General features: G+C 38.9%; 5 protein-coding genes across 5 annotated transcripts; 4 read left to right on the top strand and 1 right to left on the bottom strand.

Moving 5' to 3' along the window:
* Window positions 1-15: 15 nt before the first annotated feature.
* LOC103991740 (lipid phosphate phosphatase gamma) lies at window positions 16-8,788 on the top strand. The gene is made up of 3 exons (XM_009411279.3): window positions 16-629; window positions 703-919; window positions 8,494-8,788. The coding sequence occupies exons 1-2, from the start codon at window positions 153-155 to the stop codon at window positions 907-909; spliced, it is 684 nt and encodes a 227-aa protein (XP_009409554.2). The 5' UTR covers window positions 16-152; the 3' UTR covers window positions 910-919; window positions 8,494-8,788.
* Window positions 8,789-8,925: 137 nt separating this feature from the next.
* LOC135616345 (uncharacterized) lies at window positions 8,926-10,373 on the top strand. Its single transcript, XM_065115533.1, has one exon. The coding sequence runs from the start codon at window positions 9,495-9,497 to the stop codon at window positions 10,371-10,373; it is 879 nt and encodes a 292-aa protein (XP_064971605.1). The 5' UTR covers window positions 8,926-9,494.
* Window positions 10,374-10,868: 495 nt separating this feature from the next.
* LOC135617258 (elongation factor 1-alpha-like) lies at window positions 10,869-14,083 on the bottom strand. The gene is made up of 3 exons (XM_065117300.1): window positions 13,950-14,083; window positions 12,392-12,858; window positions 10,869-11,490 (listed from the first exon to the last, which is right to left on the bottom strand). The coding sequence occupies exon 3, from the start codon at window positions 11,408-11,410 to the stop codon at window positions 11,069-11,071; it is 342 nt and encodes a 113-aa protein (XP_064973372.1). The 5' UTR covers window positions 11,411-11,490; window positions 12,392-12,858; window positions 13,950-14,083; the 3' UTR covers window positions 10,869-11,068.
* Window positions 14,084-19,825: 5,742 nt separating this feature from the next.
* LOC135616126 (LOB domain-containing protein 1-like) lies at window positions 19,826-20,667 on the top strand. Its single transcript, XM_065115308.1, has 2 exons — window positions 19,826-20,081; window positions 20,190-20,667. Exons 1-2 carry the CDS (start codon window positions 19,848-19,850, stop codon window positions 20,544-20,546), a joined length of 591 nt encoding a protein of 196 aa, XP_064971380.1. The 5' UTR covers window positions 19,826-19,847; the 3' UTR covers window positions 20,547-20,667.
* Window positions 20,668-23,318: 2,651 nt separating this feature from the next.
* On the top strand, window positions 23,319-24,232 carry LOC135617257 (salt stress-induced hydrophobic peptide ESI3). Its single transcript, XM_065117299.1, has 2 exons — window positions 23,319-23,664; window positions 23,740-24,232. Exons 1-2 carry the CDS (start codon window positions 23,584-23,586, stop codon window positions 23,821-23,823), a joined length of 165 nt encoding a protein of 54 aa, XP_064973371.1. The 5' UTR covers window positions 23,319-23,583; the 3' UTR covers window positions 23,824-24,232.
* Window positions 24,233-24,262: the final 30 nt, after the last annotated feature.

Here is a 24,262-nt window from a genome sequence, read left to right as displayed (position 1 = left end):
CGTGTCATTAATTGAATAGGTCGGTCAATTTATTCGATCATACATTTAATGTTTTAATAGGTCGTACACCTTCCTCCCACCCACCTCCATCGCCGATCGCCGATCGCCGACGCATCGACCCGAACCCCTCCTCGTCCCATCCCACCGGGGGAATGGAGGGGACGCCGTCGGCGGCAGCGGTGCTGAAGGCGGTCACGCTGACCCACGTCCGGTACCGGCGCGGGGACGCCCTGGGCCACTTTCTGGCGTGGGTGTCCCTCATGCCGGTCTTCATCAGCCTCGGCGGCTTCGTCTCCCACTTCCTCTTCCGGCGGGAGCTGCAGGGCCTCTGCTTCTTCCTTGGCCTCCTCCTCTCCCAGGCTCTCAACGAGCTCATCAAGTCCTCCATACAGCAGTCCCGCCCCTCGTCGATGTGCGCCGCCCTCGAGGTCTGCGACTCCCACGGCTGGCCCTCCAGCCACTCCCAGTACATGTTCTTCTTCGCCGCCTACTTCTCCCTCCTATGCCTCCTCAACGGCATCGGTGTTTCCTCACCCCGCTCCAGGCGCCTCCTCGCCCTCCTCCCCTGGCCCTCCGCCTTCCTCACCCTATACTCCCGCGTCTACCTCGGCTACCACACCGTCCCCCAGGTATTTCTTCTTTTATTACCATCGCAGGTCCCGGATCTGTTCAAGATTCAATCTGATTTGATCGATGGGTCAGGTTACCGCGGGAGCGACGCTGGGGCTGGTGCTCGGTGGGGGGTGGTTCTGCATTGTGAACACGATGCTGGTGGACTACTTTCCGGCGGTGGAGGAGAGCGCGATCGGGAGATTCCTTTACATCAAGGACTCTTCGCACGTCCCGAACGTGCTCAAGTTCGAGTACGACAATGCGAGGCTTGCCAGGAAGAAGATAGCCAAGGATTGATTGCTTCTCTGTACGTTGTTGGAACCTTTCTTTATTTTTCTCTTTTCTCTTTTCTTTGGTAGTCATTATGTGATTTACTTCTTGTTTTCACTTGATTTTCTTCGAGTTATTTTGGATGTTTAGAATGCTATCCTTGGAATTTTGTAGGGTTAATTATCAGTAAACAGGGACTGTTGGATTGTTATTATGTTTCTACTTTTTATGAAGGGCTATATCTGTTTGCTACTTCTTCATGACCTTTTGTGCAAGTTTCTATCATGTTACGTTTTAGGTCTTCCATCTGATGTTGAACCTTTTGGTCAAACAAAGATTGTTTGTTGTTGGCAAGGCTTGTTTCAGCTGATCCTCCACAGTGTCTTCTTTCATCTGGCAAATTTTCAATCTTTATAAATTAATGCTCTCTTGTAGGAGCACACATTCGCCCTCTCAACTTCTCTTGGGAACTTTACCTCATGCGCTTCTAGTATGATAGATCTTGTATCTGGTGTCTTGCAATCTAGGAATCTGTGTGATCAATTGATCATGGCCTTTATAATGTCTGTGTCAGTTATTATCTGCATAGTAGTTTATTCCTATTGGCCAATTGAAAACTAATTATGATCAAAAGGATTCTTATTTCACTAATTAGATCTTATATAATTATATACAAGGGGTTTTAAAGAGGATTCATCAAAACAGATCCATACGATGGTATGCTAAAATATAGTGATTTAAAAAGCGTTAGGTGTTAAAAGGCGCCAAGGTCTCCAAATGCCCGAGGCATTAGGCGCTCGTCAAAGCGAAGCGAGATACTCTGAAATATTAAAATATAAAAAATATATATATAATTAATAAATATAATTATATAAATTAAAATATAATATTAAATTAAAAAGATTTAAAGTACAAGTCACATAACACATTATCTATCTTTTAATAACAAAATATTAAAAGATTCAAGACAATAAAGTTTTGGATCGAATTTAATTATCATTATAATCAACATCGTCATTCTCAAACATATCATCATCTTTTTCTTCCTCTCATCCATCTTCATCAAAATATATTTTCTCCTCTTCGACAATAGTATGAGATGAGCTTAAAGCTTCTGTACTCATTTTCTCCTTCATTATCTGTCTTGTACATATCTATAATTCTCCAACACTTGAGGCTTTTGTCACATCTCCCCATATCAAGTTGTTATCTTCAAATACAAGCTCATCTTCGGTATCTTGCAAGTTCGCACCCATTCTCTTACCAATCACTCAGTTGAATCATCAATGTCTTATAATGAGATTGGATCAATGTTATTTGGCAAATCATGATAAGCCTTCAATGCTTGATTATACTTTATATAAACAAGATCATGTAATCATTGATGCTTTAACATATTTTTTCTCTTTATGTGAATCTGTCATGTCATATTATTTGAAAATATATTAATACATCTATCTAAAAAAGAATAGATTAATTAAAACAAAATATTCTATGATCCTTACATGCTCAAATACACTCCAATTTCGCTCATAACATTCGGGATGGAATTTTCAAATAGACTCCACCATTCAATTGCAAAATTTATTTTATTATTAGCAATTACACACTATACATGAAATTAATTATATCAATTTATTAATACCTAGGGATGTAGTTGTCATATATTGAACTGTCATTGGAATTCCAAAAAGATCATCGACATTCTTATGTAAAAATAATACACGTATGATCTTATCTTACACTTCAAAGCTTGGAATCAATCTTGCAATGCATTGTTATATCAACCCATTTATAACTTTTGCATCAAGCTCAACGAAGGTGTTCTTATAAAATAATTCTGGGTTCAAATAATATCTTGCTGCTTATAATGCACGATGAAATTAACAATTCTTCGTCAATGATTTCAAATATTTTCTAATACTTCTCTTCATTTTTATCAAAATATTTTTGAATTCTCCTTTGCTCTATTCATAGCCTCAGAAATATATTTCATTGTATGTTTCTTTACATTATCTGTCAATTGAAGGACTCGAACAAAAAGGTTCATTACCTTTAATATATAAAGTATAAGATTCCAAAAAGATAATATTAAGATGATATCGTTGGCCCTCTTACCTTTCGCTTATTTTGCTAATTTACTTGTCACTCATTTCTTCGAGGTAAACATGTTTCTCAAGTTATGTTTTTTACGATGCACATTCTGTAATATCAAGAAGGAAGTAGCAAATTGGGTGACACAATATCTCACCAATTCCTTGTTGCTTGTGAATTCTCTTATCATATTCAAATCTCCAGTATGATTATAGAGAAATCCAACGACAAAGATTGTCTTTTTTAAAGTTTTTTTTATTTTAAAATTTTTTTCAATATCTTCAAACATTAAATCAATGCAATGTGCCACACATAGAGTCTTATATAAGTGTTGTCTTTTTACTTTAAGTAATTTACCTAAAACAAAGGATAACAAAATTGATAAGACTTAAGAGTCGCATAGTCCTTTCATTCAAATTGGAGACAAAGCAATTAAAAGATTAAAAAATTTAAAAGATAAATCTTATTAGTTAACACATAGTTGCTTCCATTGTTAGTTATAACTTGGACGATATTTTGTTCACCAATTTCTTCCACAAACTTGTCATATATCTTTTCATTAGATTTCATAAAGATGATACATCTATTGACTTCACAAACATGGTTCCTAAAGAACAATTACCATAAAATTAATTATACTCATATGTCTCTTATCGGTCCAAGCATCTAACATAATAGAGCAATCATGGTTTACCCATGATTCTTTGTGGCCTTTTAATAAGTCTTTTGTATAATCCAACTTTGTAGAATTTGCATATCATCATAACTTGGAGGTTTTAATCCCCCACCATATCTTCCAATAGCTTCAATTATCTTCTTTAAATTGTCTAAACGATAAGCAGTGATTTAAAAAGGCGCTCGGGCGAGGCGAGGCCCTCGCCTCGCCTCGCTTCACTTCCAGGCGGCACGCTTCAAAGAGGCGCCGCTTGGGCGCTCGCCCGAGCCCAGGTGCTGGGTGCTTTGGGCGAGCGCTTGGGTTAAACCAGGCGACCAAACCAGCGTTTTAGGTCTGGTTCGGTCTCCGGTGCTTTAATTGGTTTAATCGAACCAACTAAAGCACCGATATCAGCTATCGCTGCCCAACCCTAACCCTGCTCGTTGTCGTTGTCGTCGCTCCCACTCCCGCTGCCTCCTTACACTCCCGCTCCCACTACCGCTGCTGCTTCATCTTTTCTAAGTTAGCACCCCCTTACACTCTTCTTCCTTCTTCTCCTTCAATATATTGTTAACAGTATACAGTATACTGTTAATAGTATACAGTATACCGTTAACAGTATACTAATAATAGTATTTGTATTTATTAGATTAATAATATATTATTTTGATTTTAATACTGTTAATTTTCTTAATTTAATAGCATATTTTTATTTAAAATTTTAATTAATTATATTTATTAATTATATTATATATTTTTATATTTTAGTGCCTTGCTTCGCTCGGGCGAGCGCCTAGCGCCTCGGGCGTTTTTGGACCTTAACGTCTTTTGGCGCCTAACGCTTTTTAAATCACTGACGATAAGTGCTAAGGGGAAGGCTAGCCTAATAGAAAATGCAAGTAATGTGCTAAATTATTCTTTCCCTTATTTCTTTATCACAAACATTACTTATATTTGTTTATCTTAACTTTGCTCCTACTTGCCCTTGTTGCTTTTGTGATCCTTGATACATATATAAGTCCATCGATCCTTTTTTTGCCTTCTTAATAGCCATTGCTTCTTTTTCTTTTCTATAATATGCTCTTTTCTCACTTGTATTGACACTTTCAAAGTAATAATCTTCTTCATTATCTCTAATATGTTTTACATTATCCTTCGGTAAAAGCTCATAAGATTTATTCCTTTATATCCTTTTTTCAATCATATAAGCTAGCAGCTCTTCTTTTACATCAGGTGGACACTTCTTGCAGGCTAATGCATTGTTGAAATTTCTTTGCTAGATGTTGTTTTGCACGAAAAATACCACCTCTAGTAGTTTTATCATAAAAGATGCAAGTAATTGTATTAGGATTTTTAGGATCCTTTAGATAATTGTATTTTCAGGCAGGATCCTTTCTTGAATATTTTAAAAAAATTTCTAAATCGCTTTGTACACTTATCATTAATCCTGAAACTCTAATAATAATTTTAAATAAATAGAGATTAGTAGTGTTAAAATCTAAATTATATATTATCAATCTAAATATAGATTGTTTTATACAGTAATTAAGAATCTATTGTTAACAGTATATTATTTACTGTTAACGGTAGTTAAAGGGGGAGAAAAGTGTCACCGACAGTGGAAAGTGAGGAATGAGAGGGCAACAGTGATGGAGAAACTTTGAGACGACGACGACAGTAGCGAAGGAAGCTGCAAATGATAGCCATGGTGACAGAGGAAGCTGCGAACGGCAACAGCGATAATGGCAAAAGCTGTGGATGGTAATGTCATCAGCGGAGGAAGCTTCAAAGGTGTCCGTCGGTGGCTGAAGAAGTTGTTGTCCTCTCTCTCTACAGTGGAAGGAATCGCACATGGAAGCAGTTGTAGCAGAAGGAACTACGCACGAATGCTAGACCGTCGGACCCATCCATCGGCAATAGAGGAAGCCTCGGTCCTGTGCGTCAACGACGGAGGCAGCAGTAGAGAAAGCGTCAACGGTGGAGGCAGAAGTTGCATTAGGGTTGATGGCTGGGGGTCATGCAAGGGTGCAGGGGGCGGGTTTTGTGGGTACAGTAAAAGAAAGTAGCTAGTTAGCTCAATCGAACTAACTAGCTAGTGTTTAACCAAACCAGACTTAAAAGTTTGGTTCGGTCGCTTCATTTGAATCGAGCGCTCGCTCGAGGCACCTAGCGCTTGGGTTCAAGCTTGGGTTCAAGCGAGCGCCCAGGCGACAATTCATTGAAGCACGTCACCTAGTCGACCCTTGAGATGCTCGGGCTTCGTCTCGCCTCACCTCACCCGAGCGCCTATTTAAGCCCTTGCTAAAATCCAAAGTTGAATAGCAATTTTTGGTGCATGCATCTAATGAGACATCAATTACAGTGAGATAGATTGAAATGAATGAGCATATGTGTGTGCATAACAAAGGCCTTTGTCATACAATTCTCACACATCCTATGGTACGCTAAGTGCCAACATCTTGTCTATATAATCCCTTTTCTTATATGCATATCTATTGAAGGTCTTATATATGATAGGATATCAATAGATAAACAATGAGATAAGGAGATAATATCGAGCATAAGAAATTGTCTTAAATAGCAAGAAGTGATGAGTTGTCTAAAAACTAATTAAAACTTTGGCATTAATGTATCCAACAAGCCAAGAATTTAGAAACCCACAGCTTTTTTCTTGATATGGTGCCACTACCAAATCCAATAGATGGTCGAATATCCCAAATATATTGAGCCTTTGACCAAACTTCCATATGTCTCATAATTGGATGGCTAAATCATACCATTAAAAATTAGAAAGAATGGGTCTCACACCACTCACAGAATCCACAAAATAGAACTATTGATCCATTAATATGATAATTGATTGTCTATATCACAGTTATAATCTCTTTTCTTTTTTTTTTTGTAAACTTCCAAAGTACAAGAACAAATATATATATATATATATATATATATATATATATATATATATATATATATATATATATATATATATATATATATATGTATGTATGTATGTATGTATATATATATACATATATATATATATATACATATACATATATATATATATACATATTTATAGAAATAGGGAAATGATAAAATTACATCAAATCAAGTCATTCATGTGTATTCTCTAGATTTTTCTCAACAGATAATTTTCCTTTTTTGATAATGTATTTGATCGGTAGGTTTCTATCTTTGTAAATTGTGAAATGTCCTTGTAAAAATAAGATCAACTAGAACTAAAGCAATTTTTTTTATTTTTTTGTTGACTTTATTTTTCTTTTCCTTGAGTAACTTTGATAATTAATGAAGAAATATGGAAATTGTTGTTATCTGACAACTTATAACAATTACAAAATGCCCTTTAAATTATTAAATTTTATTCAAATGAGAAATAAGTTAAAATTGTCCTGCATTGTAGTATGACCAAACCCGTTTTAATCTGATCTGCTTCAGTTTATATTGTTCAGTAAGTAGAATATTAACACTTTGAGGTTTCTTTGTTATTTTTTATCAGCTAGATCCTTTTTGAGTTGCCCCATTTTGTGTTTTCAATACATTTATAATGATATGTTAGAGTTATATAATTTTCCTGGCTGCTATGATTTTGCTTATCTGAGTATATCCATTATCTCATATTCCAATCTTGCAAGTCAAAGGTTTTCCAAAATGATTGAACTTAATATGGACCTTTTTTTTCCTGAAAAGCAAAGTAAAATTACCAAAAGAAAATTGTATCTGGTTTATACACCTTAGACATCTAGTATGTTAGCCAGCATTCAAAGAATAAAAATTTCACAGTCCGATTTGGTTGAACTTTTGGAGGAAAGAATTTTGGGGGAGAAAAAATGTGGAGACAAGGTTAATTTAGTAAAAGTATGGTTGGAAAGATTTTTTTTTTTTTTTTTCATAAAGGGTAAAGGGTGAAGGCAGAATTCGAGCCCAGGACCTTGCGATATACTACCGAAGTCCTTACCAACTAAGTTAGCTGACAATGTCAACTATGTTGGATGAGATTTTGAACCTGTAACTTTTGTTATGTGAGTTTGGTACACTATTACCAAACTAATGTTTAAGGTGTGGTTGGGGAGAAACTCGCGGATTGGGAACTTAAACAGTGTTTGGAATTGTCAAGTATAACAAGGGACTTGAAATTTGAAGCTAAATTTACAATCAAATCATAAGTGAACAATTTACAAGCAAATTTAACAAGTGACTGCAGGTGTTTCATAACAATTTAATAGTTTTATAAGAAACACTTTATCTCGACTAAAACTGCATTTTCCCAGTTCCAAAAGAGAGCTTTTGATAGGAATACATGAAATTGATACATCAGCTTTTCTGCTGGACCTTGCACCAAAATGGGGTTTCTTTTTCAAAATTCTGTATAACTATGTATGTCTTTAGGAAATTGATACATCAGCTTTTCTGCTGGACCTTGCACCAAAATGGGGTTTCTTTTTCAAAATTCTGTATAACTATGTATGTCTTTAGGAACTTTTTAACCATAATTTCTTTCGATTAATTGTAGAAAGCAAGAAATATTGAGTGACTATGGTAACTAAATGGTAGCAGTCATCTTTAGTATAGTCCAAAAATGATAGATTAAATTATCAGCATATGATCTTAACTATCGGGGTGTCTCCGAAAGAAGATTTCTGTTCTGGTAATTGCTCTCTGATTTCTCATGAAAATATTCTTTTTAAGTAAAATCAGATGATTTCGGAATGTTTGGCTATTGCATCAGTGCTCTCAGCATCATAGATTGAGTGACCTCCGTGTAAGGCTTTTCGGATATGTTTGATGAAGTTTGGTCGATTTATGTATTAGTTTGAAATGTTTTCATCCCTTTGGTGCAGGTTGATCTGCTTGGGAGAAAAAGAAACAAAAATAACCTGAATCTCCGAAGGCATACTGACAAGGTCTAGAGAGATGATCTTCCTCCTGGTACTGTTTGTCCTTTAGCTTATCACCATTCTGATTCATATGAAAAAACTGATATCAGCACTGCACATTTGCACTCTATTATCGTGCATCTTTGTAATGTCGAACAGTATGTAGTTACACAGCAAACACAGCTCATTAGTGTTGGATATGTGTACGTGTGGGGGTGATATGAATACGAATACATCAATCATTGATGGATTCGAACGATCGGATTGGAGCCGTCCGTTATCAGAATTATGGAATCTGGTCAAACTATGTGAAGGTGTGGGAGTCACGTGCTATAGATGTTGTGCATAAGATGCTTACAGGTGCATTTAATGCGATGGTATTTTATGTGTGAGCTCGTACGTGCAGATCACAATGAAGTGCCGACGTGGAACGGAGTGGGGGTAGGGGCCTACAGGGGGCTTCACGTGAACCCATATGGATATAATGCATGAACCATGTAGTGGCGCACAATCCCCGAACTATATCATGTTTGATGTCGGAAGTCCAGCATTTTGCGGTGCTGATATGGATTATATAATGATAATACAGATAATTTCCATGTCACTTAAGAATGTTATTATATACATTGGAAAATTGCACGACTAGCATTTTTTTAATATTTTCGGGTATTAGATAAATATATATATATATATATATATATATATATATATTATCAGGAAATTCTGAAAATGAGGTTTCAGAATTAGATAAAAATAATAATAATATTTTTCTCGTAAGTTCGTCCGATTATATCGAATCATATATAAAACGGTTTCAGAAACCGTTACAATCACCGTTATGTCAAGGAAACAATGGTCACATGGACTCATCTGGTATCGGTACAGTTCACAGTTCGGCGTGCACAGACCTCTCCACAGCCTCCTAAAATATGTCGCTTCCTCTTCTGGTTTCGTGAGCCAAGGAGATGATGAGGCCTGCGGGCGCCATGGTGCCGTCGAGCCCCGGCCGGGAGAAGCTCCCAGTGCCGGGACTCGCCCGGATCCTGGCCGGCATTGGCAGCCGGAGCCGCGGCCGGCCTGCCGCCCGCTCCGTCCCTATGTTCAGCTCCCGCAACAAGAGCGTCGGCCGCTCGTCTTCGGTGGCGACGCAGGTAGCCGTGGCGGCGGCAGCGGTGGGGGAGGAAGGGGAGCCTTGCTCGCCGAAGGTGACTTGCATCGGTCAGGTTCGAATCCGGAACAAGAAGGCGGCGTCGCAGCCCAGAACGCGTCAGCCGAAGGATATGGCGCCTTGTCAGTGCTTCCACAAGGCGTTGCTCTGCAGTCTTCTTCCTGCTCGGAAGAAGCCCAAGGGTGGGGGCGACGGCCGGTCGCTGTGGCGAAGGTGGGCGTCGCTGGGCGGCCGATCGGGCAGGTACCAACGGCGGGAACCGGATTCGCCCAAAGCACCGCCGTTGGAGTTCATCGTAATAAAGGCAGACGGGGAAGACGAAGAAGAGGAGCACGAGGAAGACGCACGGCTGTTCGCAGCCACGAGGCCCCCGAAGAATGCGCTCCTGCTGATGAGATGCCGCTCGGCGCCGCACAATAGCGAGTCCCCGCTCGCCACCACCGCCCGCTACGCGGTCTCCCCCCTTCCGGAGCCCAAACCAGGCGAAGTGAGGAAGCAGAAGAAGAAGAAAAAGACCAACGAGAGGTTGAGCAGCCCGGCGGCAGCAGAGTTGGCAGAAGATGAAGAGGAGGAGGAGGAGGAGGAGGGAACAGGGTCGGAATCACAGCGGCCGCTGGTGCTGACGCGAAGCAGGTCGGAGCCGGGGAGGAGGAGGAGGAGGAGGGCGGCGGCGTAGGCATCAAGCAAGCACGAGGTGTTCCCATCTGTCGTGTTCCGTTCCTCTGTTCCTGTCCATTTCTGGTTGCCTCGTAGTTTTCTTTCTCGGTGTTTGCTGGCTGATGGGATCCGATGTATGAAACGGTAGTTTGTATATTCCAACATAAAAGAGTGTTTTTGGAAGCTATGTTTTCTTTCCTTCCTTTCTCCCTCGATATCTCTTCGTCTGTGAAGGTTGAAGCAGATACACTTGCAGGGGAATCTGAAACCCTCAGTGGCCGTCACTCTCTGACACCGACACGACGAAGGGAGAGAAAAAAGATGCTTACGTGCGTCCCTACTGCAGGACAGGTCGAGGTCTTTGGATCTGGGCTCACCTCGACTATGCTCGCCTCAACCTGAACTCCTCGCGTCGATATGATCTCTATCGGAACTCAAACATGAGAGTTACTGAGACAAGTGTTCATACAACTGCACTACATCTTCGCAGACGCTAGTATTGCTGATTTCAAGCTTAAACAAACGATACGATCCATTAATGCAACAACTGTCTGTCAAAATATTAATCAACATGTCCGACTCAAAATCAAATGATCAAATTGTCCAGATTACACTTCAAACACTACACTACAAAAAAAGACCTGACACTAATATCTATTCAAAGGAAAATTTGAAACTACATTCCACCACGACAACGCACTTTGATGTCATAACTCATTTCTTCTTGGCAGGAGCTTTGGTGATCTTGGCACCAGTAGGATCCTTCTTCTCAACTGCCTTGATAACACCCACGGCCACCGTTTGCCTCATGTCCCTCACAGCAAAACGACCGAGGGGTGGGTACTCGGAGAAGGTTTCGACGACCATGGGCTTGGTGGGAATCATCTTGACAAAACCAGCATCACCATTCTTTAAGAACTTTGGTTCCTTCTCAAGTTCCTTACCGGACCGCCTATCGATCTTGGTGAGAAGCTCAGCAAACTTAACAGCAATGTGGGAGGTGTGGCAGTCAAGCACAGGTGCATATCCATTACCGATCTGACCGGGATGGTTCATGATAATAACCTGTGATGTGAAGCCTCCTTCACAATCTCATCATATCTAGCCTTGGAGTACTTTGGTGTGGTGGCATCCATCTATTATGAAATGGAAAAGAATAATTTATAAACGCATGAAGTTCATTAAAAAAACACATTCTTTGCCAAAATAACTGCAAGCGATAACAAATAGCTCAGACTCAGATTAAGTAACACATTCAACAAAATTAACACAACAGAATTTATAATCATTCAATAACAAAATTAACACAATTAAGTAACTCAGATTAAGTAACATAATTAACATAATCATTCAATAACTCAGATTAAGTAACACATTCAACAAAATTAACACAACAAAATAACTGCAAGCGATAACAAGTAACACATTAAAGTTAAAGAAAAAGGAAGACCTACAAAATTTATTAATCATTAAATAACAAAATTAATTTAATTTATAATCCAAAAAAAGAAACTGCATTTCCAGTTTCTCAAAAGAAGTAGCACAACAGATATATAGGATACATACTGAAGAAAATGAAGTGGTGGCATATATAAAACATCTGATGTAAACAATTCTGTTAGGACAAAGTAGAAACAGAAGTGAGATCCAAAAATCGAATGCCACCACACCTTAAAATGGTCATGGTTTTGCCCCAAAAATGCCATGAAGGTAGGTTAATAGAAGAATTACCACAATCAAGATAGTGTTTGAATAAAATAAATGTCAACAAAAGCACTTGAAACTTCTAATAAATACGGGCTAGCAGAATATTTGACACGATAATAGATGTGAAAGGAAACTTCACATTAAAACCCTAGAGCATAAAGTTACATGATGGGAGCTCTGAACAACATAGATAACATTTGATGAATGAGAACAAGAAAAACAATATAAAAAATGTATAAACCATGTGTTGACACAACAAATTAAGTATTAACTGTCGTATAACATAAATTATTAATTTTAACTACGGTCCTAAGGACTTCTCAAGATTACCTTATTGCAGCAGCAAATCATCTGTTTGACACCAAGAGTGAATGCAAGAAGGGCATGTTCCCTTGTCTGACCATCCTTTGAAATACCTGCCTCAAAACCACCTGTAGTAGAATCTATAATGAGAAAAGCACAGTCAGTCTGAGAGGTTCCTGTGATCATGTTCTTGATAAAGTCACGATGCCCAGGAGCATCAATCACTGTACAGTAGTATTTTGTGGTCTCAAACTTCCAAAGTGCAATATCGATGGTGATACCACGCTCCCGCTCAGCCTAAAGCTTATCAAGAACCCAAGCATACTTGAATGACCTCTTGTTCATTTCTGCTGCCTCCTTTTCAAACCTTTCAATTACACGCTTGTCAATGCCGCCCAACTTGTAAATGAGATGGCCGGTGGTGGTTGACTTCCCAGAGTCGACATGGCCTATGACCACAATGTTTATGTGTACCTTTTCCTTAACCATGATGGCTGGAAGGCAAGAATATGATAAGAGAAGATCAAAAATGAAATAAATTAACAGCGAAGAAAACATTTTTTTAAAAAGAAATTTACTTTAAAGACAAGCATCAAGTAGTTGGAAACAAATATTACATTTGAGCATGTCTCAAATAGCAAAAGAATCATTTTCATTTGCCAAGTGACTTGTTTCTTGATATTACAAAGACAAGAAATGGAAAATATGAAGTTAATCTATCATCACTGGCAACACCAGAAAGAATTCCCAAAATTTCGCAGACTTTATGCCTTTGCATATCAAAATCGGGGCTGAATAGAGTAACTCCAAAAATCAGTTTTACAGTGGCATTGATCCATAACATAAACTCAAACATAAAACGAACATGTTCCTGTAAATATGTAGAGGGTAATGATATAAACAATTCCGAACACTGGCAGACTTTATGACATCGCATATTCAAGCTGTGGCTAGTGTACTAACTCCAGCAATCAGTTCTCCCCAAAAATAATAAAAAAACCCAAACAATTAACTAAAGCATACGATGAATGCAATCCTGCATATATGTAAGGTAGTAATGATATCCTGAGGCAACCAGAATGTAACGCAGGACATGAAAACCTCCTCATCGATCCTTATTGTATGCCTCTAGGGCAAAGCTTCCTGAGATACATATGCACGGTGACCAGCATACTAACATGAAAATAAAAAAAAATGATCTTTTTCCTTCAGTTTTGCTTCCGGAGATACATGTGCTCGGTGACCGGTATGCTAACATGAAAAAATTATCTTTTTTTACTTCAGTTTCAAAGATAAGAACTACTTATGTGTGCACAACATGCAACAACAGCAGGGAAAAAAATGGCCAGAACATGAATGATTCAGTAAGGAAAGCAAACCAAAGACCATCAGAGCAATAGAAAGTAGATCCGACACCCTTCAACTTAAAGACGAAGAAAAAGACGAGCGGATGGTCGACCCAATTCATTGTAACACATGTAAAACTGCTAGCCCAAGCTCTATCATTCAACTACGATTCCAATACAACGAACGGCCACGTTGAACCCGAAACAGCAAACGATCACCCAGGACCGACAAATCTCACCGGATGACGCTCTCGAGAAGACAGACCGAAGCGCCAAGAGCGGAGAGCCGGCAGCCGAGAGAATCAACGGGGTTTCAACGACACCCATGTCGCCCATCTTATATCGACGGCCGAAAGCCCAGCCTAGGGTTTCTATCCAGGCCGTCGGATTGAAGCATCTGACGGTGAGCACGTCAGATACTACTTATCTAGCCTTCGATCAGGATCGAGCCGACCCTTGGTTGCCACGTGTACTTGTGCCTTCGTGAAAGCCAAAGCAGTGGCAGCCTTGCCCAGAGATCCAGTAGGAGATAAAATAAATAAATAAATAAATACTTGTTTCGATAATATAATAAAAAAAATACTTATATTTATTTTTTGTAAATAAAAAAGAAATTGACTTAATACTTTCTTTATCTTATCCACCTTCTTTTTATTTTTTTGAATATTAAAACATAAATATAGTTGAGGATTATTAATGGTCAACCAATCAAAATAAATAAAAAAAAAGCTCAACTTTTTAGAAATGTAATTATCTCATCCTAAATCTTTATCATTGGTGTCAAAGCGTCATATTTTGAATTTTTGTAATTATCCCCCTTTATTTCATCCCTTGTATAATTTTTATATGTATGTAATATCCTTCTTCCACCTCATAGGTTTGTACTCTCTACTTGAATTCGATCTTATGTGCTACGACTAGACCACCTATTATAGGAAGAGAGGATATGGAGCCAGCCTTATAAGTATATTCGATCATTTTTTAGCAGATGTTTTAGAGAGAGAGAGAGAGAGAGAGAGAGGGAAGGAAAGAGGGATGACCTTTGGCAGCATGACGTCGAAGCAATGAGCATAACATAAGCTTATTATAAGACGATGCAACATTGCTAACTATTACCATGCTGAGATAGCTAGCTTTCACGGACGCTGCTGCCGAGAAGTCTAGACCGAGAAGAACATAGTAGATCAAACTACGTTGACTCATGCATGAAGAATTCACAACCTGTAGTCAAGCAACTGTTGGTAGCAATTAGTCACCATGCTCTGCTTCAGACATGAAGCTTTGATGCCCAGAAATGGTAGAAGAATTAGGAGATGGAATTAGTGTTTGCAATTAATTAATGCAGATTCAAATCTCAATAGCAAATAACCCTAAGAGAACCACCTCAGCTTCCACAGCAACAACAGTAGGTGAGACAGGAGGACCTTCTGCTCTAATGCCATGTTAAGCTATCGATCACTATCGATCGATCCATTCAGAAGCTTACTATCTGGATAAACATGTACACGATCCAACAGCCCAGCCATACGTGACTCTTTATTTGGATCGGACATCAGAAGTTAGCCCATCATCCATCAGACGAAGAACATGATCCAACAGGCTGGCCATCGTAACAGTGACTTCCAGATACAATCCACCAAGTAGTCAGTCAACCATCTGTGACTCTGTATCTCTTCTTGTACATGTGTTTACTCACAACGTGAAATGTTTGGTCCAAAAGCAAATAGCATTGATCGACTGATGCAGCTCATCACCAGTTGAGTTTGTTTTTCCAAGCTACAGATTCTGAAATGTGTCCACCTCATGGCTTCTCTCCTCTTCTCTTCTTTCATGGGAGTCTCGAGATACCACGAGACCTTATCGATAAAGTCCACAATGTTATGATGATGGCCGAGTTGGCTTTGATGCACAAGTGCTCTCCAACCCTCTGAGTTGACACTCGGTCCCTCTCTTCATCAAACGATAGCGAGAGCTCAGGAGAGAAAGAGATAAGAGGGAGAAAAGGTGGGGAAGGCAAAAGCTCGCTCATCATCATCACCCCAACCTGTCTGCATGAAGGAACCAAAGAGAGAGACACTTGCTGCAATGAAAGGATGAAGAAAAGCTTTACATGGCAGCATCTCAATCCATTTCTGAGGTCCGAGCTAGTGGGAAATTGCTAAGATCCAAGCAGAAAGTGAATGCCGTGTGGGCCTGTGTGCATGCAGGTGACGTAGATTTGGATTTGACGTGCACTAGGTCGAACTGTAGGTGCTTCTTTTCTTTGTTGAAGAAGAAGAAGAAGAAGAAGAAGAAGAAGAAGAAGATGCTACCACCTCGTTGTCCTATTAATCATCATTCTCCTTGACCAGAGAGCAAGAAAACTTGACACATGATAGAATGGCAGTGCAGAATGGGCAATTGACTAGTACGGGATTAGTATACTTTTCTTTTGTTCGAGTAATTAATGGCACACCAACCCTTTTCAGACGATATGTTCTTGATCGGTACGTTTGATGCAAAAGCAGGTCGCAGTACAAGCATTCCAATTCATTGTTCGTCGTTGGATTCAAGTTGCTTTTTAAGTGGACATAATCTAATCTGGTCATGCTAAGGTTAGCAAAGAAAACAAACCGCCTCTCTCTCTCTCTCTCTCTCTCTCTCGCGGTGTAGGACATGTGAGACGTACAAGAATGTTAAGATTAATTCAAATAATTAAAATTATATAAAATAAAAAAAATAAAAAAAATATTTAAATAAATATATTAGTGTAAAAGATTTATTGGGATGTGATATTTTTTATTATTTAAAAATTTTATACTTTATTTTTTTATCATATAAAAAGGTGTTTTGGATCAATCCGCAACACTACATATTAGAAATACTTCTAGTATATTTTATTATTTTTTTCTCTTTCTCCCTTAAGTTCTATAGAAAAGTCAATTAGTATGGTATTTAAGTCAACAATATGGTATTAGAGCCTAGTTCGAAAAAGATCAAAAGGAATACATTGATTAAAAACAAAGAAAAGACTAGTAGATTTAGAAAAAGAAAAGAGAATATGACTGGAGTAAGTGTTCCTATTCAATTTCTTCTTATCTTCAATGGCGATAATTATCAATTTTGGATTGTTAAGATAAAAACTTTGTTTATCTCATAAGGATTGTAGAACTTGATAGAAGATGTTTTGTTAAGTATGATCTACAAGATTCTAATATTACTAAAGATCAAAAAAATCAGATGAATGAGAATATATAGAAAGATGTAAGAGCTCTCTATATCCTATAGCAAACAATAATTGATTCCTTATTTCCCCAAATTATGATGGCATCAACATCAACATAAACTTAGAAAATATTAAAAAGTGTGTTTGGAGGCATACGATAAAAAAATTTTAAAACTATAAATTCTTTGATTTGAATTCGAAACTCTTATGATTAAATATTCTGAACCTGTTGATTTGTTCTCAAAAGTATCTTCTATTGTGAATCAAATAAGATCTTATGGTAAAAGTCTAAAAGATCAAACTATAGTAAAAAAAGTTTTATGAAGTTTATCTTCAAAATTTGATATAATTTCTACTACTATAGAAGAAGCCGAAGATACAAATACATTATCTATTGATGAATTAATAAGTTCTCTTTTAGTTTATGAACAAAAAGTAAATAGATCTTCAAAAGAAACTGCAATATATTCTTCAAACGAACGTACAAGAACCAAAAGAAAATTTTAAAAGCTAAATCTCAAGAAAGAGATCAAAATAATAGAGGTCGTGATTGATCTAATAAGGGTCGGAGCAACTCAAATAAAGATAACAAAGAAACCTGTCGATGTTTTTATTACAAAACATAAACATATTGAAAAGGATTGTTGGTACAAAAATAAAAATCTAAATGTTCCTTTCTGCTCTTATTGTAAAAAATATGATTATCTTGAAAAAGATTATTGGAACAAAGATCAAAGAAATTATCATGAGAAAAATAATTATTAAAAAAATATATTTTTTTTTCTTTATAGCATCTGATAAAAGAATATTCTAGTTCTATTTGATTTTTGGATAGTGAATACAATAATTATATGATAACAAATAAAAATTTATTCTAAAGACTTAATGATTCAGTCAGATCTATAGTATAAAATAGGAAATGATAATAAGATTTAAGTGGAAGGAAAAGAAATAGTTCTATGAACACCAAATCTACTAAAATATTTATCAATAAGAAAAGTATATTATCATATTTTTTATGATGAAAAATGATTGATTTATGATAAGAAAATTAAAATTTTGATAGTAACTATGAGGATGACAAAAAATAAAATATTTCTCTTATTATTTTTGGATTTTTCCTTTCATGCTACTGTTATTAATGAATCGACATTATGACATAAAAATTATAATTATCTTAATTTTTATAAATTTATATAAACTATTTCATACGATGAACCTTTTGAAATTCTAACTTAGTCTCAAGTTCTGATGAGAGTGATGAGAATGCACTATTCAAGAGGCGAAAACTAAAATTATATTCGATCTAACACTAGTAAAACTATTATAAATGCTATAAAAAAGGAGAGTACTAATAGTGATGAAGATAAGGATTACAACTCTAAATAAAGTTTTGATGCTAAACATTTAAAAGGGCAATAAGAAGTTTCAAGCATAAAAGGCAATAGTGGTTATAACGAGTCTTTGGAGTAAAGTTAGAAAAGTGAAGATAAGTAAACTACGAAGAAGGTTAATGATATAAAAATTATGACTGTAGTGCCAAAGATTAACTTGTTGATATCTTCATAAAAGCTATGGTGAATTTATTCAGAAAACAACTTAAGTGACAATTATTTGAATTAAGAGAGTATGTTAAAATTAATTTAAATAATTAAGATTAGATAAAATAAAAGATAGAAATTTAGATTTAAATAAATAGATGATGGTAAAAGATTTATTAGGATATGATAAAATTTTTTATTATTTTAAAAATTTTATACTTTATTTTGATCAATATAAATATATATTTTTGGATCAATCGAAAGTACTGTAGATTAGAAGTACTCCTAATCTCCTTTTCTTTTTTCTTTCTTAAATTTTAAGAAAAATTCAATAAATATGATATCAAAGTCAACCAAGATATGGTTCACAGAGCTTCCACCTTCAACGCTTCACCCGGTGTTGAGCTCTGGAGTGGCAGCCGTGGAAGGTTGCTTTCATGGGTTCAACGTGCATGCAGCACATCTCCCCATCCAACACCCAGCTTCGGGACTCCCACCCCACACACGGCTGGAAACGTGTGGCAGGTGATACGACCCATTCCAGTTCTTGGAAGCAGGAAGTCAGAAGTCTTACGAGGCACAACGTTTTCAGCACCGTAAAGATGATGTTTAGCTTCCTGAATAGATAACGAAAGCCACCTTCTTGTCGATGGATGGCAGCACCGCTGCATAGTGTTTCACGACGCATGGATTTCATCTCATAGGCCCTACAGCTGAAGAAACGCAGAACACACCCCTTCATCAGGAAATAGAATGTTCTCTATACCATATAACCTGCTAGGATTTAGGACAAAGAGCTTGACAAGTCTGTGTTAAGATGGAGAAATCCTCCTAAAATGAAGCATCTTCCATTCAGATTCTCTCTCTCTCTCTCTCTCTCCTTCATTTCCTGGTGATACATATACCACTGAGGTGATAAAACCTGGCTGTGGATGGGGGTGCGTCCATGTGCACAAAGTTTCTCATACCGATGATTGTGACAACCACAAAACCTTCATCCTCCCTTTTAGGCAGCTTAATTGATTCCATGAAGCACACAACATGAGGAAGATTTCTATCATGTTGAGCGGTGCCAGAAATAGTGGGTGGCTATAGGCCAATCAATAGCCGGTCGATGTCCAGGAAGACACACACCGAGTATGACTGACTGCCTATATATTGTGCAGTAATGACTAACCTACTACTTGTTTATAGTTCCAGTTGTTCACGACGTTAAATGGCATGATCTGACTACTTTTGTGCCTTTTTATACGTTTGGCTAGTCAAAATAAGAGGCTTTAATCTGCTGACCTCAAATTTGTGGAGCCATAGCGTCATAATCTCCTGCTCGCTATATATTTCCTCTCCATGACGAGAACAAGCCACCATCTCCTCCTCCCTCTTCCACTCTCATGGATTCAAGTGACACCACCACCGGCTTCCATCACCTCTCTTCCTCCCCCACATCTTCTCCCGTCTCGTCTCCTCCTGCGGCGATTCACAGCCCCTGTGCCGCCTGCAAGATCCTCCGCCGGCGATGCGCCGACAAGTGCGTCCTCGCTCCTTACTTCCCCCCGACGGAGCCACTTAAGTTCACCACCGCGCATCGCGTGTTCGGTGCCAGCAACATCATCAAGCTGTTGCAGGTGAGCGCTCCGCATCGAATGATCACACCGAAGCTTCATTCTACCTCTACGTGTTCTACTGCAATTGCAAACCGCTTTCCTACTAACGATCGAACTCGATGGTCTCAGGAACTTCCGGCGAGCCAGAGGGCCGATGCCGTGAGCAGCATGGTGTACGAGGCCAACGCACGGATCCGGGATCCCGTGTACGGCTGCGCCGGTGCCATATTCCAGCTTCAGAAACAGGTGAGCGAGCTGCAAGCACAACTGGCACGGGCGCACGCCGAGCTCATCAACCTGCAAGCCCAGCAGAAGAACCTGATCGCGTTGATCTGCATGGAGATGGCTCAGACACAGCAGGGCTACTGCACAACACCCCAATCCACCAATTCCCTCGCTGACAGCCCCAACATGTATCAGAACGATGCGTACTTCCTTGACGAGATCAGCCACGGCTCGGTTTGGGATGAGCCTCTCTGGATATGAGCCAAGCTTGGATTAATCGCAGAAGCAAATAATGGTTCCAAGACCTATGTATACTGCCGATCAATAAACCATCAGCAGATCGACCAAGTCGAGAGACGTGAACTGATTTGTTTTCGTACAACTTATGATCGTGATTGATTATTACTTTCTTCCTTAACATTGCCAACGAGGAACTCAAGCTTGAAAATGACTTCGCTATGCCATGTAACACATGTCAACTTCAAACGATTATGATCTCCTCATCACGACAACAACTTGAGGTTTACAAACTCGGAAGAGTCCTTTTCCTATGACTTTAGATGGAAGTTCAAAGGTGATCGAGCTGCAGTTGGGTGGAAGCGGAATCCATCAAGAAAAGCCACAAAACAATATCCACATTCTTAAGGGTTAGTTCAGCTGCCAACCCTAATAAGAATGCAACCATCATGTGCACAGGTCAGATTCACACCATGTCAGCTCTCGATCGACTGACCACAGCAATGATTAGCTATTATTGCAGCAATCTAACCACACATTAATCAATCAACACTGACACCATGTTTACAGAGAGCACTATTGGATTATGTAGGCCATCCAAGCTTGTGTGTTTTGTCAAACACAGATAAGCTCATGTGCAGAAGAGGTCGACATGCATGCTGTTGTTATCCCTCGATTAGATGTAGAAATCCTAAGTGGCCGCAGTCAGCAAAGTAAGTAAGCCTAAATGAAGAGCCAAAAGTCTTGAGCTTGACTAAAGATCACACCAAGCCAAAGCTGCATTATCTTATCTTAGAGCAACCACATACACCTAAAGTGGGTCCTAATAAGGTTGCCATTGGTTAGCAATTCCTCCTTGGATAACAAATATGAATCCTAGAAGAGTAGGGAAGGTGAACTGTAACACACATAATATTCTCCCTGTAGATTTGACTCCAAGCGGGCCCATTGCTCATAAATTCAATGTATGGATAGAAAAAACTTGAAGAGTACCTCAGACTTAAGACTCAAGTCTGCCAACTTTCCTCTTTTTTCTTTTGTGAACCTATGACTTGGGGTTTCATGAGAGTGAGAGAGAACAAATTCTGGTAGCCTAGTGGAGGAGGTGGGCAGAGAAGACTATCTTCTAATAGGTGACAAGCACTGAGTTCCAAAGAAGGTCTTTAACATTATTTCTAGTCCAATCCATAAAATAATAATTGTATTAGAAGAGTTTAAGTGGATGCATGTGCTTCTAAGCTAGCTTAATTAGATAGAACACTCCCCACGGTGAAATGGAGAAACAAGATAGGAGAGGACCACGACCCACAAGCTGGAATGCAGGAAACACATATGTTAAAGGTTGCAGGTCATGATTCATCTGCATCCATATTACGGTACACATGATGTGTGCCTACCTCTGACTTCATCTGGAACCAGATGTTGTGTGAACAACCATAATGATCAGTGGATGTGAAGTGTTAGCAGAAGATGTGAGTATGAAACGATGGGGATACCTTAGTGTGTATGAGAGCGCTTCTCATGGCAGTGTCTCTCCCAAGCTTCATGGGGCCCTTCAGCATTTGATACTCATCTCACTTTATGGAGCAGTCGTGAGCTGTGGAACATATGGCAGGTCTCGTTCTCACTCTGGAAAGAGCTTTCAGGTGATCCAAGATGGCCCAGTCTCCACTCAGCTCCCACACTCCATCCTTGCTTTCTCACTTGGTGGCGTACAAGCACCCAGAACTATGTTTGCTTCCTCCTTCCTAATTAGAAGACTTGTGCTTCAGGTCCAAAGAACCATCATTCGAGTAATATCTCAAACACTTCACTGTAGCGAGATTGGAAGCACTTATGATCCTGATTGCTCTAATTTGATGGAGGATGCAAAAGATCCTACAGCTTCCGTGAATCACATGGCATGGAGTAAAGTCTCTTTTGTTTCTTTTCCTGGTGAAAGTGTTCTCCACTAAAACCTGCCTGATGCTGAATCTGCAACTGAGAAAATATCATCAAGCTTTTTGATGCAAAAACACTGCTTCAAGAACAACTTCATGAAAAGTACAGTAAATCGTCCATTCCCCATTAATGTTTCTTAGTAGGAGAGTCGAGATGTCTTCGGCGTCATCATTGGAAGCATCATTCATCCTCATTGGCGCACGGACATCCTCATTGGGCCTACGAGGAATTGTCTGATCCGGAGACTCCCTGACATCCTTCACCGACTCCTAAACTGACATGGGATTCAACATCCTAAATTACCAAAAGCCTAAGTTTGTAGTCACTAGCAATAACCATGTCCTTCACATTAAGAGTTGCACATGTTTGATCCCTCCTAGATTCTAAAGTGAGTGTTGCAGGCACAGTGCATGTGTTTATAAGATGGGAAGTAGAAGTTGTAGTCGAAGGTGTGTGATTCCCTCTTTCTCTTCCCCTCCTCCTCCTCCAGAAACAGCGCATACTCATCCGAACACTAAAAATGTCTTCCATTTATTAGGTGTATTCACTCGTCTATTTGATCATCAATCAAAATTTTACGGATTGATTGATATTTAAGTGCATTCAACCTTCAATTTGCTTCACCAGCCCGATGCTGACCACCCAAAAGCCAACAACACCAGCTTGGCCCTGCACAATGTTGTGACAAGACAAGTATGAGCACTCACTTTATCAGTAATCTACTGATTTTTTACGACCTATCAATTGGTGTAAATCACGAAATGATATCAATTTATTGAAGAGGAAATAACATATTAATTGAAGGAATTAGAAATGATATGATTTATGCAGCTAAACATATCACTTTTACCACAATTTAATACCTTTGGAAATTATGAAAGGGCGGGTACGTGGCTCGCAGCACAACACGCGGCTGCAGCAGAATGTTACGGCTCGCCACGTACACCATCAGCTTTCCATGAGCAAGCTTGGGTGGGAACCACGTCCACTACCCTGTCAGTCACTCTTCTCTGTTCCAGTGCATCCCACCTTCACGGTCTCGTGCCTTCATCATCCAACCATCACAAGGCCACCGTGAAGCTGTACGGCTTTCAGGTACTTTAGAGAGAGAGAGAGAGGAATGGGGTCAGCGACGTTCCTGGAAGTGATTTTGGCCATTTTGTTACCACCTGTGGGTGTCTTCCTCCGTTATGGCATCGGTGTAAGCACTTGAATCCAGCTCTCTCTCTCTCTCTCTAGTAAGGAGGTTGTGATCATCTTATACGGTGAACTGCAGGTGGAGTTTTGGATTGACCTGCTGCTGACGATACTGGGCTACATACCAGGAATAATTTACGCCTTGTATGTGTTGGTAGGGTAGTCATAGTGCCACAATTTTGGATGCAACGTAGATGGAGAAGTAATTATATGGGCATGATGAATGTATTAAGGATAGATGGTGTTCCAGGATCACTTTTCCTTGAAATAAAGAATTCTCGTGTGTTGGCAAACATGGTTCGTGAGTTGAAATAGAATACTAAAATGTGTTACTACTCTGTTCACTTCATTTCATATACGATAGCAGTACAGATAATTTAAAATGCTACATGTTATGCTTGAGGTCTGGATTATAAAACAAAAGGTGGGTTGGATGCTTCCGAGGCACTCGAGAGAGGGATAATTTTCCGTGCCAAGCTATCGATGGAAGACTGGAACCCACAGCATTAGTGAAGATGCTACGGACGTCATGCTAAAGCAAAGTGTCGACAATCTCATGGTGATAGCTAACTAGTTTAACAAATAAATATTTATAGTTTATC

The sequence above is a fragment of the Musa acuminata genome, chromosome BXJ2-7 (genome assembly GCF_036884655.1).
Source record: "Musa acuminata AAA Group cultivar baxijiao chromosome BXJ2-7, Cavendish_Baxijiao_AAA, whole genome shotgun sequence".
Taxonomy (NCBI): domain Eukaryota; kingdom Viridiplantae; phylum Streptophyta; class Magnoliopsida; order Zingiberales; family Musaceae; genus Musa; species Musa acuminata.
Note: the sequence above shows the minus strand (reverse complement) of the source record. Positions and strands in the feature narration are given on the sequence as shown.